The sequence below is a fragment of the Spodoptera frugiperda genome, chromosome 20 (assembly GCF_023101765.2).
Source record: "Spodoptera frugiperda isolate SF20-4 chromosome 20, AGI-APGP_CSIRO_Sfru_2.0, whole genome shotgun sequence".
Lineage (NCBI taxonomy): Eukaryota > Metazoa > Arthropoda > Insecta > Lepidoptera > Noctuidae > Spodoptera > Spodoptera frugiperda.
Window position 1 is genome coordinate 4,386,481 of NC_064231.1, and position 18,731 is coordinate 4,405,211.

Sequence of the window (18,731 nt, forward strand, 5' to 3'; positions counted from 1 at the left end):
TTATGAGTAGGTAGGTGCTTACTTCTTTGTAGTATCATGACTATCATCTAATGACAGTGCTACAACACAATTTAACAGCAATTTGAGTAATGAAGGTGTCATGTCAAAGTTTAAAAGGCTCATCCTTATTGGCCGTAATAGAGACGCCAATTCAAACGGTGCAAAAGTTTGCTTCGTGAGAAATCATTTAAGGGAACAAAGCATCCGGGCTACTTAAACAATTATTGGATAATAACAGGTAATTTTACTTCAAGCGAAACTGTTTAAGTAATTCTCAAAACATTAAGCATCCTGGTTCACATGTTTCAAAGGATGTGAGTACCAACGTTGGCACCATATTTGTCACCAATTGCTTTCACATGTAGTACCAGTACCATACATGAGCCATATACAGGAGCTTCCATAGCCAGCCAGCGGCTAGTCACGTTGCTAAAATTAAATATGAATCATGGTCGCGAAACAGAATTTCGGACGTGCAAGTCAGAGGTGATGATTGCTATCAGTTAGATGGCGCCTGCATCGCGTAGGCGTCTCTAATGACTCTCCCATGCGCTTGCGCCTCGCTATAATTGCAGCTATCGGCCCATGCCCTTTGATCTTACTGAAGTAAAGATAGTTATTACGTACACTAAGGGTGAAATGAGCGTTAAACAGCTTGTCTGATAAATTATACGTGAAATAATGAAACGTGCAACCATAACTTGTTGGGTGAGGTGTACCTATTAAATTGTCTAACGCTCTTTAGTCGGTAATGGTTGCGGCGCTTACTACTTCAACTTATGGATTTGATAAGGAAACATAAATTCTGGCCAAGTTTAGTGCGCTATTAACTTCCTGGTGTATAATATCTGGATTATATTAACGTGTTGCGCCTATAAAACTTCAAAGGTATTCGATTTTGTTTCGTTTGTTATTTTGTGTTTTAATGTTCTTATGGTTTCTATAATGCTAATGTGCTCACCATAAACAGTCAAGAGGGCGGGTTCAGAGATCCTCTTGCCGGCGATGTTCTCTGCGACGCAGCTGTAGTTCGCCATGTCCTGTTAACAATAATAACCATTAATTGAAATATATTACTGGCCTCAAGTTCAGTGTTAAGTAACAGCTGTGTATCATGTTGTTGATAGAATTTTGGGCCATTATAACTTTGGGTATTGATATCATAATTGTAGCACTATTGAATTATATGTTTAGCTCTAAGAATATTATTATTATAATATGATTCATTTACACCAAATAACTTAGAACATAAATAAGATTGATACCAGTTAAATAAATCAGTCTTAGCATGAAATTATCTCGACGAAACTATACGGTATATTCTAAGATGCTTGCTAGGCCTATCACAGGAAAGGGCACAGCCATATTGTAATTATACGAGCACATATATTTTGCTAATCTCCTAGAAATTGCTAAAGCGACCTGTACTAAATCTCAGACGTCATAATGTCCACGATTATACAGAAATCTACGTCGCACGTGGGTTATAAAGGTTTATTATGAGGTCGATAAAGTTAACGGACACCTATTTATCCAACTATCGCAGTCAAGCTCAGCAAAAGACGGAATAAAGGTGTACAATCTACCTAATGGCATAGCTACTTTAACTGAAATTGCCGGGTCCACGGAAAAAGACGCTGACTTAAAGAGAAATTTCGTCGCAAATGACAGTTACATACCTGATGAAAGTTATACAAAGTATGTAACCGATCTTTATATCAAACCTCCTAATTATAGCATAGAACATAATTTTAATTACACTCCTTAAGTATTTGTTAGACGACAAAAACAAATTAGCACCCGCATTGCTTGAAAGGGCAAATATAAATTCAAAGTGTTCATTACAGCGCCCGTCTCCGTAATATATTTTTACAACCGAAAAGCTGAATGTGTTAAAATTACAAAGGACGGGAGCCATTAATTTAAAAGACGTACAACACATTACGATCATATTCATTAAGAAAGCGCTCTAGACACCTTTGTGAAGATTATGTTACACACGAACCCACAATGAGAGAACGACTGACAGTGGCAGCAATTAATCCATGTCTGCTCACAGTGCCTAATTAGTGGGAGCTGCGTAGCGGAAACCAGAGATGGAATGAGTTATTTGCGATTGTGCCATTATTTGGTGATGTGGTTGGAAAACAATATTGTATCACGTCTTTTGAATTTGTCTTCGCGAGGAATTTGTTTTGCTCGTGTGTGTGTGTAAACAAAATAATAGACGTGTACAAGTATGCAATGATTGTGTAAATATCACAGATTGCTTTTAACAAAGTCGAAATGCCCATCAAACTTGTTTTGTTAATAAGACGATTATTTCTTCTGATTGCAGTATTGATGATGGCATTGGCACTATTTACATTGGCATTTATTATAAGTTAAAATCTCAAATTGATATTAACAGATATGCATAACCGCAACACCTAAGTCTAAGTGATTACGACAACTGACACAGCATTAGCATAATTATACCGATATTAATGTACAGAGAATGCAGCTACTGGCATCGACTAACAAAATACGCAACCAATCTCCAAAGCTCACGAATTAATTTTATAATCAACACATCCATTTTAGCCGAAACGGGTATAAAATCAAAGAAGAAAAATACTCGGGTCAAGCGAAATTAATTGCTTAAGATAAACGAATCTTTTTCCATGAAATATATAATTGGATTAACACAGGTTTAACACTTTTATCGGGGAATATCCAGCTTTGAAAGACATTGGACGACAAAAAGTCGAAAAAAGAAACCGAACGTACCCGACAGGGACTTGTGTCGCAATTAATAAACGTCTGTCGCGCTCGACTAATTAGTTGCAGTCGTAGAGATAAAATAAATAATTTGCAATCGTGCGACAAGATGATGCGATTGTGCGCGCTGACGCTTTGAAGGAGCATTTTAATGAGGTGCGTGGCTTAAAGTTAGCAACCGACTCCGACGTTGTTGTGTGCATAGCTGTAGACTATTGCTGGCCACTTCAAATAGAACACGGACTAAAGTATCTCTAAATAAGACGTAAAATTAAATAGAGGACTTATTGTTCGGTAAATGGAATTTAAGTGTGGAAGAGCCTTGTTTTGGCACAACTCTTAAATTCCTAATTCCCAAAAGGGTACCGGCACCGCACTTGTAACGCCTCTGGTGTTTCGGGTGTCCATAGGTAGCGTCGATTGCTTGACAACAGATGATGACTATCAGCTTATTTACCAGCTTATACCATAAAAGCTTCGCCATCGAATTTGCCCTCATTATTTCAAGGAAATTGGTTGAATAGATTTCTAAGGATTATTCTCACAAAGTTTCCTGATTCATTTATTAGTTTATCTAATAAATAGTTTTAAGTGGTGATTCGTCATGATAATAATTTAGCGACTCGTGTCTACTCTCAATGCCTTTTAAACATTAAATAACATTAATTATTTGCTATGATCTTCATCTTTAGAATTCGCCACGTGTTGTTTAACAATGTTTAGCCAATTGAATATCATCTCTACCATTTTAAACTTAAGTTCCAAAGTCCAATGAGAAAAGCCATTTACTTTTTATTACAGTACAAATAGTTGGCCTAATATTGACATGTGTTCTAACGCGACTCATCTAAGATCATGTTCATGCTCATTGTTTGGATTTGTGGCTGTATTTTATTAAGCTTTTAGTATTATGGCACTAATTTATGGATCATAAACGATGTACATCTGGGGCATTAGTCCTTGGGTGGTTTCAGTAGCACGTTTTTAACTTTTTAATAAGTATCATTACGATCTTTCTGGTTTCCGGGGTGAAGAAACGAGAGGCAATCCCAAAACGAATGTTGTTTTCAAAAATTGCTTTGACAAGATTGTCTGAATTCGTGCCAAAATATTTTTTGGACTGTCTGTCAGACATGAGCGGACATAAAAAATGGAACAATAGGATGACTAAGCCGGGAGGACGTATTAAAGTCAAGAGGTTGTTTTCGTCGATTTTCCTTAGCTCGTCAACTTAAACTGATCTTTGTTTCCGAAGACGAGTCGAGGCCACATTTTGACATGCTTCTCAATTTCAAATTCTTTGAAATAATACGCAATATTTTGAGATCGCTCTCGGCCTTCGTAGCTTGTTTACATAATGTCTTATAGCAAAGCTATGTTTCAATGTTGTTTATTTTGTTGTGTCTGAAGTTAATTTCGATTTCAACTTTATTGACAATATATTCGTTTTATGTTTTTAGTTTGACCTGAGTTGTGGCTGGCTGCAGCATTGATTAAGTATCTGGGTCATTCTCAGAATCTTAAATAGGCTTTGGTTCTAACATAAATTCGAAATTTTAATGAACATAGTTTGACACATTTTCTTTATTCGACAAGCTATGGGTTTTATCTGATTCCGAAAGCTTTATGGTTGTGTAAATAGTTTGTAAGTTGTTTTATCATTCTAAATCTTTATTGCTTGACTACTTTTTGGTCTAGTAGTCTACAAGGGTTTTTGTCTAGTAATTACCTCTTTATTTGGATTTATACTTTAACAATTTTACACTTACTTGTAAAGTAGCTCTAGAAATGAGAAGATTTCCCTCAGCAGAGATGAGGACATTGTGGTCTTGCTGCAATGGCTGCCCATGCTTCAGCCAGGAGACCCTGGGAGCTGGTGCTGCAGCAGGAGGTGTGCAACGCAAGGAGGCAGCAGAACCAGCTTCTACTGAAGTTGGTGATGGTGATAATGCGAAGGGTTTCTTGAGATCTGTGAATAAAAGGAATTTTTAGAATGTGTGAATTGAAGTAAGTCATTTGCTGAACTATATACTAAATAAAAGATTAGATTCACATAGTACTTGTTAATATTGAAATGAATATTGAATTGAATATGGTTAAAATTGATTTTTTTTCAGTTTTAGAAGTAGTTATTTTCCTATTTGGAAGTTATTGGGGAGGCCTATGTTCAGCAGTGGACGTTTTATGGCTCATATATATCATAACAATAACTTACTCACTATAATTGATTAAAATATGGATGTGTTCTTCAGAATGTCCTAATAGATTCAACTTAAAAACAACAATAAATAAAGTTTAAAATAGAATGAAAGAAAACAAAATAAGAATTTTATAACATTAAAACACAAGGAAGGTAATCAATAACATTTTTCCCATCCCGCATATTCAAAATTAATTAGATCAACTCGATTGTAATTGACGTAACATTGTTATGTAACAATGAAGTTAATAACATAACAATTGGATGTCAATAACAATTAGAATGACGTCGACGTCAGTTGCCAAAAGCTTTTGATCTAATTTAATAATTGTTGGGAGGTTGCACAATGGAGTACCTTGTCATGTGAGATACGTAAGAGGGGGTTTTCAAAATTAATATTAAATTCGATCGATTTCCTTTGTTTACGAATCAGTAAAATTGCTATTGGAAAATTATCTTTTAGATATTGGAGTATGTTAAATCAACATATTAGTGTTAGATCAAATAGTATACTTAGTATGAGTTTGCTTTACTTTTAAAATAATCGAAACGAGAGCGTGTTCGGCGCTCTGATTGGTTGGTTTATTCGAGCCGGCTAATCAGAACGCCAAACGTAATAAGAGTACAGATTGTTTTCCAACAAAACGTTGAAATTCAAACTATTTTATTTGCAAAAGTGTTGGTACATATTAGGTCTTAAGCTGATGGCATTTCCTTTAACTGTTCTATAAACAATGTAAACAAGTGCACTTTTCTACTAGAACACAAAAAACCAATCTAGCGAAAAAGTCATCAAACCGCATCAGTTCACACCATACACTGTAATCATTCTCACGCCAATCACGGCCCGACATAAAAACGCAGGGAGACACGATTGCGTCGCGTACCATGCGACATGCGACAGTTGCATTGCACCCATGTCGATAATTGTCGTTCATTTAACAATTTTACGGTGTTTTGGTACTTTACCGCCGTGTAATTGTGAACTATCTTAATTTGTCTGCTGTGCCCAATTATTTGGCTCAATGTGTAACGCGTTTTTCATCCAGGTAAATGGTGTCTGAGGTTGGCACGTTTTCACTTCATATTTCGGTGATGATTTTGTTATTCTGTCTTCTGTCAGTTGTTTCATGTGTAGTGTCGAAGTAACCTATGTGTTATTTTGGACCATAATATTATATGTCTGTGCAAATTTTATCTAGATCCGTTCAGTAGTTTTTGCGCGTAATAGTAGCAAACATATAATACGTAAATAAGTACAAACTCATCCTCACAAATTCACAATCTTTTGCATTCATACGTAAGTAGGATATTGCGTTATTTCAGTGCAATTTGTTGTTTTATTAGCATGTGGTTTGTGTTGAAATTGCAAGAGAGTGTTTTGTTGCGAATTTGTATAATTAAGGTGAGGTGAGAGAGATGTATTTACTTCTTAAACTTTTGTACTATTACAATATAATTTTACTTTAGGTACCTGAATATAATTATAGTTGTTGTCTAACGGCGCATTCCAATAAACTACCGATCGGTAAATTTGCTTACGAGCCGTAGAATTTTGACATAAGCTCCATACAAAATGTGTCAAAATTCTACGGCTCGTATACCGATTGTAGAATGCGCCGTAGATGATTCCTTAAAATAGAACTTCACACATTCTAACAAATAGTCGCCACTACAAAAACTAACACAGCGTACAGTCGGCACAAAATGTTCTGCCCTCAACTCCAAAGTGGTTTAACGTAGTGTGTCCATAAATCTGTTGGGTGTACGCTCCATTACTTGCTCTCGCTAAGATATCGCCGCACACTGCGAAGAGGTGAAAACTCGAGAATTTTCTGTGACTGCAACTTATAAACATGTTGGAACGATGTTATTTGTCACTGTGTTTCAACATGGTTCGTTTCTTTGCGATCCTTTCATGGAAAAATGAAAAATAGGTGTTATTATCGTTTCTTGAGACGTGTTTTTATACTTGAATATTATCGTAGGTAGGTATAGGTACATCAAAGATAAAGATAATCGCATCTTGCGAATACTTGTGTGTACTGTGCATGTTTGTTACTAAATCACGTCAAAATGGCTGAAAGGATCGAAATAAAATTTGGAACAGGGGTAGATTATGGTCTGGAATAACACTTAGGACACTTTTTATTCTAAGGGACAAGGAAGTTGTAGACCACTTAACAGGTTACCGAAATTCGCACTCGAAGCAAAAGTAGGCATGGCGTGGTTTTAGTCAGTAATAGTCTGATATCGCCTCGCCCAAGGCGGAAGGAGTAATTAGATGAATGTCCGTTCTCAAAAAAAACGTAGGTAATTAGATATCCTTGTTGGTAGAAGACAGTAATAACATCACTTCGTTCCCGAAGCAGGTAATCCCTGCACGGCGCTGACTAGTGGTTTTAATTGAAAATTCTCAGGTAAACCCAGGAATTGGAACGTTGCCTAGACACCCCTATAACTTTCCAATACTGTTATTGGAAAATGTATCGTATTTTATACGTCGTATTACGTGTTGGATGGAAAAATCCCTTGTGTTTGAAGTAAAGGAGAATACAATAGTGAGATTTATTGTGTTTGTTTATGTGTAATTAGTTTAGTAGTTTCAAGAACTTCTGTTATGTTGATTAGGCGGTGAAAGGGCAGTTGCTCAAATTGAAACTTATTTATACCTAACTAGAGTATGTATTTGACAATCACCACCTAACACTATTCTTAATCAAATTCTTAACTAATGAATTACAGCAGTAACATAAATTCACAATACCGACATTCAATTAACCGAACTAATTAGCACACGCGAATACAAACCTTAAACATAATTACTGTAGGTTCATTATAATAACTACAAGTAAAATTAGTCTACAACCCAGAATTCCCTACATTAAACAGGAGTAAAGTAGTAATTTTGTTACTACACTCCAGAGCTAAAACGTGACTTGCATTATGAAATGGTATGAGCTTCAATAAGCAGAGGGCCTAGTACAACTTTATTGTGATCGAAACGTTACCGCGTTTAGCCCTCTGATTGGTTGGTTAACGTGGAGCTAGCCAATCCAGAGCGCCGAACGCCATAGACGTTTCAATGGCGTTAACGTCAAAGAAACTCGAACTAGGACCTCAGAAGGAAGGTTGAAAGGTCTCGATGGTGCAAACTTGTGAATCTATGTAATGATTGTGATGAATGATAGGACTGTTGGCGCCGGTAGACTACGTGGCTAATGGTTTGTGGATAATTTTAGTGCTGTATAGGTTATGTTTGGGTGGAGTTTTTTGCGAGGATGTTTTGGATGTTATGATGATTGAGATAAGGTGCAAATTAGATTGGTAATTCAAATATTATTATTGAAGATTATTATACTGATTGGTATCTAGTCATTTCTAATAAGAAAAAATATGGCTATCTGTCAATCATCCCATGATTAAATTCAGTTTCATTTATTTATTATTTGCTGATGTACCTATTTTATTATGTAACTGTAACTTTACCAACATAAAAAAAACAATAAAGAATCACAATATCTAATAATGTAATGTGATCTAGCGTTACGCAATACTAAGGTGACAAAAAATATTCGATTCCTAATAAGATTGTTGGTACTATCACACAATCATTCTCACTTCAATATTATGCAACGTAAGATCACATTTCTCATTATACTAGAAATTGATACTGACTAATTCAATTTGGGAGTATGATAGAAAGATTTCTGAATAAACACGTCAGCTGCAGGTCAAGCTACACCTATCTGTAAATTTTCAACTTTATATCGAAATGAATAAAGTTGATAATCAGATAGAAAAGAGTAGGTTTATATGCTGGTGTAAAAATACCAAAAAACGTCTATGTAACTTTAAACTGTGCGTCTGATGGCCGTAAGTGATAAGTGTTAGGTGAATCCGGGTAGTTCGTGTAGACTCATAAATTACACAGCGCGTTTCATTTCCTCTACGAAATTCGTACCTACGAGGGCGAGGAGGTAAAGATACTGGATGTGTCCTGTTTTGATTATTGAGGATGATATTCTTTATGATATGATATAACAATGATGATATTATAACAAGCAAATGATGCGCGGTGATTGCTTACCATCAAATGATCCACATCTCCCGAAACCCGAAATACCAGAGGCGTTACAAGTGCGTTGCCGACCGGCCTTTTGGGGTTAGGAATTTTCGGGGAATCAGGATTAGGAAGATTGGGAAGGGGGATATTTGGAAAATTATGTTTTTTGGCCAAGGGGCCTGATTTAGAGCTTAATTCAGAATACATTATCTACTCTGTTCATTTGAATTTATCGATAGTTTTGAAATTTAACTGTTGCCTATAAACAAAATACTGAATATTCAAGAATAGGTACATCATTTTATTCTGTTACCACATTATTTGATGAATACTCAAATATACCAATTGGAATTGAAACACTTCAAGAGAAATTTTCTCAAGGTGTTTCTATAAGAAAAGCATCGGTGAAAGCCATACTACTATCTAGTACGATATTGCAATTTTGCATAAACACAGCCGAGCCATTTAATAACTAGCAAACACCGTAATTATTCATAGCACTCATTTCCCTTTTGTAAACTCTCACAGCTTCTAACACGATAAAATACCTAAAACAAATCGATCAAGGACATGACAGAATTTATTCATAGAAATAATCGAAGTCAAAGCAATTATTCCATAGAATCAATCAATAAACATACAGACAATTTTAAAACGTCATAATAGAAATGTCCATCTGTTTGTCTGACAGTAAAATATAGATTTAATGATTTGGAACAAGCATTGGAGAAGAACGACATTTTTTTTTAAAGAACGGATCCGATATGGCGTCTCTATACCGCCTCCATATTTTTAAGTCAGGTAATATACCTAAAGCCTTCTTCTAAGTCTGAAAAAACCACATCGGAACGGTTCAGCCAATCACGAGATAATCGCATATGTATATATACATACAGGTCAAACTGAGAATCTCCTTTATTTTGAAGTCGGTTAAAAAGATTGTATTATTTTATTTTATTCCTAAAAACAGATTTGTCTCTTCCATTACTTCAATATTGCTTTACATCTTTGTAGCCAAAAATGCAGTGCCGCATATGGAATACGGATTTTCTGTCTGTTAACATTGAATTATTTCAGCCACACTGCTTTCATACAGTTATCGTTTTATTTCAAGCGTGAAAGGCACAGTCTCGTGTTTTATGTGGATAAAATATAAATATTATGTACAAAATGTTATTGATAAAACACTTGAACGTAGTAGTTATATTAAGAATATATTTAATTCTGAACTTTAAGACGAACAAAATAACGTGCGTATTATTTTTTACAAAGAGTTTTAGGGTACAGAGAGTAAAGTTCCATAAGAAACTGACGATCTTCTATCTATCTATTCTATCTTATTTTCCAGAAACCACTCAACAAATAAACTTCTCCTACAAATCAACCAACGTTTCGACGTTCACGTAAACCGCAGACGTCCACGTGCTAAAACATTTAAACACTCACTCATTGAATAAAACCGTACACTTCAAAAATAGAGTACAAGCCTTCACAGTACAGTGACGTCCATCCCGATACTCAATAATAGATCAACACTATAACTGAAAGCTAACTTTACTTCACAATCAATGAAAAAGTTAAATATAGACCCGCGACGCGTTTACCGATCCATTAAAAGCCCCCACTATAGTAGTCAACTTGAAAACATCACATTCCTACATGGCTATAGTAAATCGTCGGAGGCGACTTACCAGTGACACTTTTATGCGTACTTACTATGCATCCATTATTGTTAATAGCTTCATAGATGCTGTTTAAGTAGGGATGTGTACCTATTTTGTGTATTTTGAGAATGAATCAAGTTGACGTGTAATGTCTTCACGAACGCATCTTACGAAATTAGTGCCTCCGCTGTATTTGCTTTAAGTGCCTCCATCAATCAGGTGATTTCAAGCGTAGGATTCAAAACATTAATGTTTGTGTTGCACAAATATATCACATGTGAGATTACTGACTACATATTATAATTGTTCTTATAAAATATAGGTAGGATATGAGCAATTAATTGTATGGTTAGTGTTTCTTGGTAGAGGGCGAGAATTTCACAATAGACACCTAGGTTCAGAACAAAAGAACAATTGCTGTAGAAATGACCCCATACTCTGAACTCCCAAATACTATCAAGAGTCGCAAATCTAAACCTCGCAAATATAGCTCTAACTACAGAAAGTCTTTTGCGATTGATAAGATCTTAAAAAAGTATATAAACATTGACTATGCTTTTAAAATCAGTCACTTGAATCTTACAACAGAGGGAAGACAAACAAACCGAAACAGATTTCACTGTCACCCTCAATCCAGTGTAGAAATAAAATAAAGACTTAACCTAACAAGTCGGAATAAAACACACGCGTTCTCAGTCATCCGGTAATACGCAGAGAAAACTCATAAACATCTAAATACAGAAATTGAGAGAGACATTACAAACTCTTAATTGTGCGAAGAGACTGTACGCGGTAAACGTGCACTAAATTTACATCCTGACGGGTTTAATTGTTCGCTCGCTAGTGCAATACAATGGTATCGTATCTAGGGAGTGGATGTCTTTGGATTATGGATACAGTTTTGTATTTTAGACTTGTTGCCAATTAGTTTCTCTAAATTTTATATTATGTGTCTGTTTAGATAACATCATTAACAGCTATATATGTTGACCAAAAATTTCGATAACATACATCTCTTATATTTTTTGAAGGTAGGTAAGTTGCACTTTTGTCGACACCTTTATTAGTTACTGTTGTGTTGTGACTTTCATGTAGTATGAGTAGGAGGCGTATTCATTCCGTACACACAAATCCAGAATCTGTGCTGTTAATTGTTACTGAATTCTTAGAACTGCGTATGGTACTCGAGAATTCCTTGGTCGTCGTCTCTCCTTGACTTATAAAGCAGTGAGTATCTATTTACTATCTAGATTCAAAATTAATTGAAAGTATCATGTTTCCAATTAAAACCTTCACACGAACCTAACTTATCTCTTTCAAACCGTCAAAATACACTTGCATTTCACTATTAAAACTTTCACCAAATTAAAATTCTCGTTCGTTATGCTTTTCCTTCAAGCTCGGATCATGCGAACGCTTGGTGTAATAAATTACTAATATCTAAAATCACAATTTATTACTCAGTAAGGTCTAGCTTCAACTTTAAACCGTTGTTCTACTTCGACACAATCTACAAGTTCGCAATACAATGAACTTTATGTTCTAAGCCACGACTCAGGAGTGCTATTGCAGGAATCATTGAATGTCATAATTTACATTCTGATCTAATCTCGCCTTTGTTTCGTTAAATATGTGATTTCTGGTCACGGTGTGAAGGTAGGGGAGGTAGAAATGGATTAGTGTAATCAGTTCTGGTATGCTGTTATCCTTGTGTAGATAATGGCCATAAAAACTTTTAATGTTTCGCCTATCGCATGTCGGCTTTATGAATCAGCATGTGTGATAATTTCATGAATCAGAAAGAAAGCTCTCGATCGATTTAAAAGCAAAAAGATTCAACAGTAGCAATTCAAAAGAAACAAAAAACATGATTTATGTTTGTTTCATATGCCATCCAATTATCAAATAAATAACAGGAAGATTCCATAATTATAACAAAACATGATTTATGTGAGTATGTTCTAGTATCAAAATAACAGTACACTCGTACTTGACCGCCTCAAGTATTGCCCAACACCCATAAATCCAGGCAACGGTCATTCCGACATTTATTTAATATGCATAGAAGATTTACCACGAATGGGTATTGAATTTAATCGAGCAACTGTCCGTAATACAGTTTATGAACAATATTAATGGTGCCATACATCACGGGAGTTTGATGGTGGCGGTACTTTGTCTTGTCACAACATGCTCTTTTTGGTGAGTTTATTTTGGTCCTGGACAACGTATTAATATTGTATTCTTACTTAAATATACTTTTGTTGAAATTATATTAGAAATGAATAAGTATTTCCAAGTTGTGGCGACTAGAGAGTAATTTAAATGCTATAATGGATCGCACATCAACGTCCGTCGCTGCGTTCATGCTCGTAAGATCCATCATAGTAGTTGGTCAATTCATCAATGCACGTCGAATTGTAGCCAAGGTTTAGTATCTACAGTTATATACGCTATTGTTTGTATTTGAATGAAGCGTTAAGATGTCTAAGGAGAAGTTTATACTGAGTGAATCAAGATTTATTGTAAGCCTACAAATGAAGACGCTTCAAAACGTTCGAAAAGTCATAATATATCTTGGCATAAGAAAAGAACGGTGATCCGCAGCTATTAACGTTATGTCTTGGACCGGAGATGGGCGTGCAACAATCCCAACTGGGTTAGTCTAAAATCGTCTACGGAAACTCGCCACGAATTATGAGGTTTGATGAAATGTTCCGCGGCCGTGCGCCCGTTTGACAGGAAACAATATATTTTTATAACTATCTGAATACCGTGGAAATTGGAAGTATTTGGGTTATTGATAGAGCTGTCGATACAAGACTGGTTGATAGAAATAAAAATAAAGTTTAATCTTTTGATCTAAAGGATGAAGCTTAATGAATAGAGTTAATCTGATTGAGCCGCGAATTAACCGATTTCTGGGAATATTACTCTACTTTTTTATAGTTAATCTAAATATGGTTTATAAATCAAACTAATTGGGATGATTTTTATACTGTTTTGAGAAAAAGAAAAAATATTTAACCCGACTGATAAAAATCTACGTGTAGATCTACCTACAAGAAATGTTTATAATTTCAATGGACAAAACTTAACGTGATAATAAGGAAAACAGTTTAGAAAAAAACAGTATTGTTATGAGTACTCACATGCCAACTCGACGACGGCAGGCTGACTTCTGATATCACCTCTACTGCTCCAAGCATTACACGTGCAAGTGAATCTGTCTTCACCGAAATACTCGTCCAGTTGATCCCTCGTCACGTTACACTCAGCTTCCACAATTCGCACTCCACTTTGGGGATCCACAAACTCAAACTGCGTACTAGCCACCGACCTCACATCATTACATTGGAAGTACACTTGAAGAGCATTCGCTGCCCGACACCTCAACACTGCTGGTTTGTTTCTCACCACAAAAGCGTGCTGCGGTTCTAGGAGAAACATTGGCAAGTCATCAGTAGAACTTTGTAGGAGATGATCTCCTGATAACGAAGGCAGTTCATCAGCATCTTCTCTATTTTCTTGTTCGTCTTCTTTATGTGATTCATGGTCGTAGTCTTCTTCTAGATAGTCTCTATGATGTGGTGCTGCATGGTTCTTTTCTGAATTGTAAGGGTCTAGTGCTTCAGCACCGGCAGGGTGGGCGTATTCTGGTCTTAAGGGTATCGGTGGTGTAGGAGCCGCTGTGGTGCTTTCTGGTGTAGTTGTGTTTGACACCTCTGTAACAAAACAAAAATTTACAGTTAGTCTTTGGTTATTAGGATCCAATTTAGAATTTAGGGAATGTCAATATCATTGGAACTTTGAAACGTTACGCCAGATAATTCAAGATACATTAACAAAATAAATTAAGACATCTCACGGATGATTGCAGAGTAATCGAGTAATCAATCTATTAATCAATATACCATGTATAAGTACAAATCAAGTGTCTCGCCAAAGTCGTCCAACCAAAAGTTTAATCATAACGTGAGAACAAATTAAAATAAGCACACGAGCTGTCGAGCTCAGCTTGCATTACGAAAACGTCGCAAACAATTTAAAGACCAATTAAAACTTCACAAAATACCAACGCTAATAAGACTAATAGCTTTCGCTTAAGTACGAACTTGTTCTAATTGCAGAGTTAAAATATATTCCGTGTCGCTCGGGATAAATAGCAACTGTCATAATAACATGTACCCTCCAAGTCATGCCATCGATTTCACTCCAAGTCCGCACCTGGTTTGAAGCGTCACTCGCGCCTATTTACACGCAAAACATAGATATTTGGATACCATTCTCCCCTCTTAATAAATTCAGCATCCTCCAACCGAAAACCAACTTTAAATCCACCCCGTTAATTTCAAAATCCAAGAACAACAACACAAATTCTTCCCTCTCCAGAATTTGGCCCAAAATCGCTATCAGCACATCAGTATATGTTACTCCTACGCTGTTGACAGTATTACTATTATTTGAACTAGGGAATTGTACGAAAATAAACCGCAACTCGAGCGAACCGTGGATAACTTAATTAGTTTCACTTCCGTTCAGCTTATTTCTATTTCCGTTTTCGTGGGGGCCGAACGATATTTCCTTCTGGAATCTATTTTTCCTTAATAGGATTTGTTTCGTGAAGCATTTTCCGCTTTCTGGTTTGAAATTGTGTTAAAATGATTAAAATATCAATTTCGTTGAAACTGCTCAAGTGTTACTTCTTTATCTGAAAATCACTTAACTTTTGCTGCTCATTTCGAAATGGAATAAGATATTATGCATGAGCAAATAATGATTGTAGGTACGTGTAATGATACAATAGTGTACACAATAAATCACTTGTAAGTAGTTAAACCAAAATTATTAACCGAAGTGAAACAAAACAAACACACCATACAAGCTAGTAAAACGATCTAAAATTCAATCTCACGCTTGTCAGACACAAAAACAAAATGCTTAACATATTCTAATTATAATACAAATCCGAACGGGACATTAATTACCATTTCTCTAAAAAAAAAAACACTCTCCATGTCACAGTGACGAAGGTGAAGTCAATTACATTATTCTATTTGCTTCGAGCATTTCTGACCATCCGATTGAGCAAGTCGCCTGTCAATTTTAATTGGTTTTTAGCACTTGGAATTTGATTAACGGCTTTATTAGTATCAAATGTTTCGTAATCTTCACCAAGATTCATTTCTTTATCAGAATTTTAATTAACGTTCGATTCGAGTGCAGTTCCTATCGTATTTCTATTGATATGCGAGTTTCCTATTGACTGGTTTATATCAATGCTTTTGTTATGTAGGTCGTCGTCAGGGCTGGTTGCAGGATAAGTTTCAGTTTATTTTTTTTATTAAAGCTAAGATTATTGTGATGATCGCAATAGCGATGAGAAAATAAAATGACAGACACAAGTCTGTGTATTCTAGCAGAATAATTTTTATGTCATTTATTTCCAAAATTAAAACAATATTTGCACTATACCACACATTTTATTTACACACACAAGTTTCTAAGTTAAACAAGAAACAGTTCTGTCATAACTACAAGCAATACTTATCACGAGCAATATCAACACAGCAGAGGTTAATTGGTAATTTTAGATTGCAAGCAGCCCTACCCATCACAACAGTAACTGAGAGAAGCATTCACGATTCTTGTACAAGTGTTATCTATAGTGACGAAACTCCATTTAAACGTTACAAGGAGCGTAACTAACCGGATCGGAGTCACGAACTTCGTAAATTATAAATAAATGTCCATCGTCTGTACCCCGATCAATGTGCGCGGCTTTGATGTTATTTGTATTGTCGAGAACATGTGTTAGTGCTGCCCTGCCGTGATCATTACTATAGCTTTTTACGTTCATTGAAATAACTGGTTTTAGCACACTTCTATTCTCAGTGTCTCGAGACACGCTTTTGTCAACTCTGTTGTAAAGACTGTACTTGTCAAGCGCAATTATAAGGCATTGTGTCGCCCATTTTTGTAAAAGTCTCATAGGTATACAATAAAAATACTCCACATTATCTGCAGAAAAGACTATTGGAAAGCTAAAGTAGTTTTGTTCCATCTTAATGAAACTTATCTGAGGAAAACTAGACTTTATTCTTGAGCAATAAAACTAAAAACAATATAAAGACACCTTGACAGCAACTACAACGGTCCTCTTATATAATTGGACAAAGAAATGTGCCCAGAGCTCGGTATTGTCTAGAGAAGCTACTCATTATTTTAAACTTCTTGTTCTTGTCTTATAAAATATATAATTTATCTAATATATTTTCTCCATTTCCCATTGTGTCACAATAAACAAATCACTTAAGAAATGCCTTACATAACTAATGGTATGTTTTCTTTGTTTTAAAATACCCCAAACGTTTGGAATCACAGAATTTTAAATGGGACGAAATGTCGTGTGTTTAGTGACGTGAAGCGCGTACGAGTTGACGAATGTTCGGTCTCGGGGACTAAGTTTATAAACGAAACGAAATATTGGGGTTCGTCTTCCGTAATACGGATATTAACTGCAGTGTCTTCTATTAATTTTAGTTCTTCTGTTTCACTGATTTGATATTTAAAATGTTTATTAGTTACTTGTAGATCAACCATTTTCTTTACGTTTTCTATAAAGTGCTTAGGAATGATGTAATTAATATCCCACTCTGTTAAAGTTTTTATAACTAAAACCGAATTCCAAACTGCTTCCTCAATAGTATCAAGTGTTAACGTTAACCAACCGAAAATCGAATTTGACCCAAATTAATGGTTCACACTTTACAGGTATTAAGTTTCAGTCCAAGCCAGTAAAAGCTAGTAGAAAATAATTAATGAAGGCATCGATTTTATTCACGACTAGCTTTCCGCCCGCGGCTTCGCCCACGTGTAATTCGGTTATATATAGCGTTTTTTAATGATCTCGACAGGGCTTTTTCTTCCACCTTCCGGTAGAGTATACTTTCAAGTTGGTCCCGTTGTTACCTAGTCAGGATCTGATGATGGTATTCCAGGGAAATCAAGGGCAAACCTCAAATTTACAGGCAATTACGTTTTTGACAATTTCATAGATCTGTTTAAGTATTTGCGTCTGATAATCATCATCCCATGTGAATGAGCTGATGATGGAAGGTACAACTCCTCAACGGTTAGGAGTTGAAAGAAAATTCTTACGAAGTTATACGTACATGTGAGGCTATTAGGTTGACCTGATAATAAAAAGTAAATCTCATTAACGTTAAGAATTTAGGTGAAAATGGATGCGGACAAATTTCGTCTCTTCACTTGTTTCCTTTTAGCTGTTTGTATGGGTAGTGTTAACACAAAATAGGGATTTAAAGGCGTGATGTTATTAATGTTATGCATGTATGTACATAATTATGTATGTTATTATGTATGTTAAAGAGACGACTGAAAGTTGTCATACAAAGTATTTTTTTAAGGATGGGAAATCATCAAATTACCTCTCCCGCTCTGGGTGGAACGGAAGGGAGTGTCAGACTTTTACTGACTAAAACCCACCTCGTTCCTTCAGTTGCCCTTTGCGTTCCGGGGCCACGGTATCTCGTTAGAACTTTCCCGCAGCCCCGGCTCAGTTTATCCCGTTCCCCTTGGGGGTTGACATTTCAAAAATCCCTTCTTAGTGCTCACTTATGTTACTAAAGGAACCTCTGTTCAAAATCTCAGACTCCTATACCGAGCGGTTTCGGCTGTGAGTTAATAAATCAGTCACCCAATCGCACCCCTAAATCAAGATTGGAGGGTAGTTTGAAAAAACTTATAATGTCAAACATATTTACTTGCCTATGTACGTGTCCATGCCAAGTTTCAAGTTTATAAACCCAAGGAATAAGATTTTTCATAGAAACGTTTTTACCCCTTTTCCCCCCTTGGGGGTTGAATTTCCAAAAATCCTTTCTTAGTGCTCCCCTACATATCCCAAGGAACCTACATTCCAAATTTCAGCTGTCTACGACCAGTAGTTTCGACTGTGCGTTGTCTGTCAGACAGTCAGTCAGTCGCTCAGTAACGGAAGAGTTTTATATATATAGAT

The 18,731-nt window shown here is 35.9% G+C and overlaps 1 protein-coding gene across 5 annotated transcripts in view; it reads right to left on the minus strand.

Annotated features, from left to right (window-relative positions):
• The window catches only part of LOC118282062 (netrin receptor UNC5C), a 127,179-nt gene that overhangs the window by 31,942 nt on the left and 76,506 nt on the right, over positions 1 to 18,731 (minus strand). For all 5 annotated transcript variants that reach the window (XM_050701485.1, XM_050701488.1, XM_050701487.1 and 2 more), the window contains 3 exons: positions 13,843 to 14,415; positions 4,530 to 4,729; positions 962 to 1,040 (listed from right to left, as the gene is read on the minus strand). In XM_050701485.1, the coding sequence (XP_050557442.1) occupies positions 962 to 1,040; positions 4,530 to 4,729; positions 13,843 to 14,415 (852 nt within the window). The remainder of the gene's footprint in view (positions 1 to 961; positions 1,041 to 4,529; positions 4,730 to 13,842; positions 14,416 to 18,731) is intronic.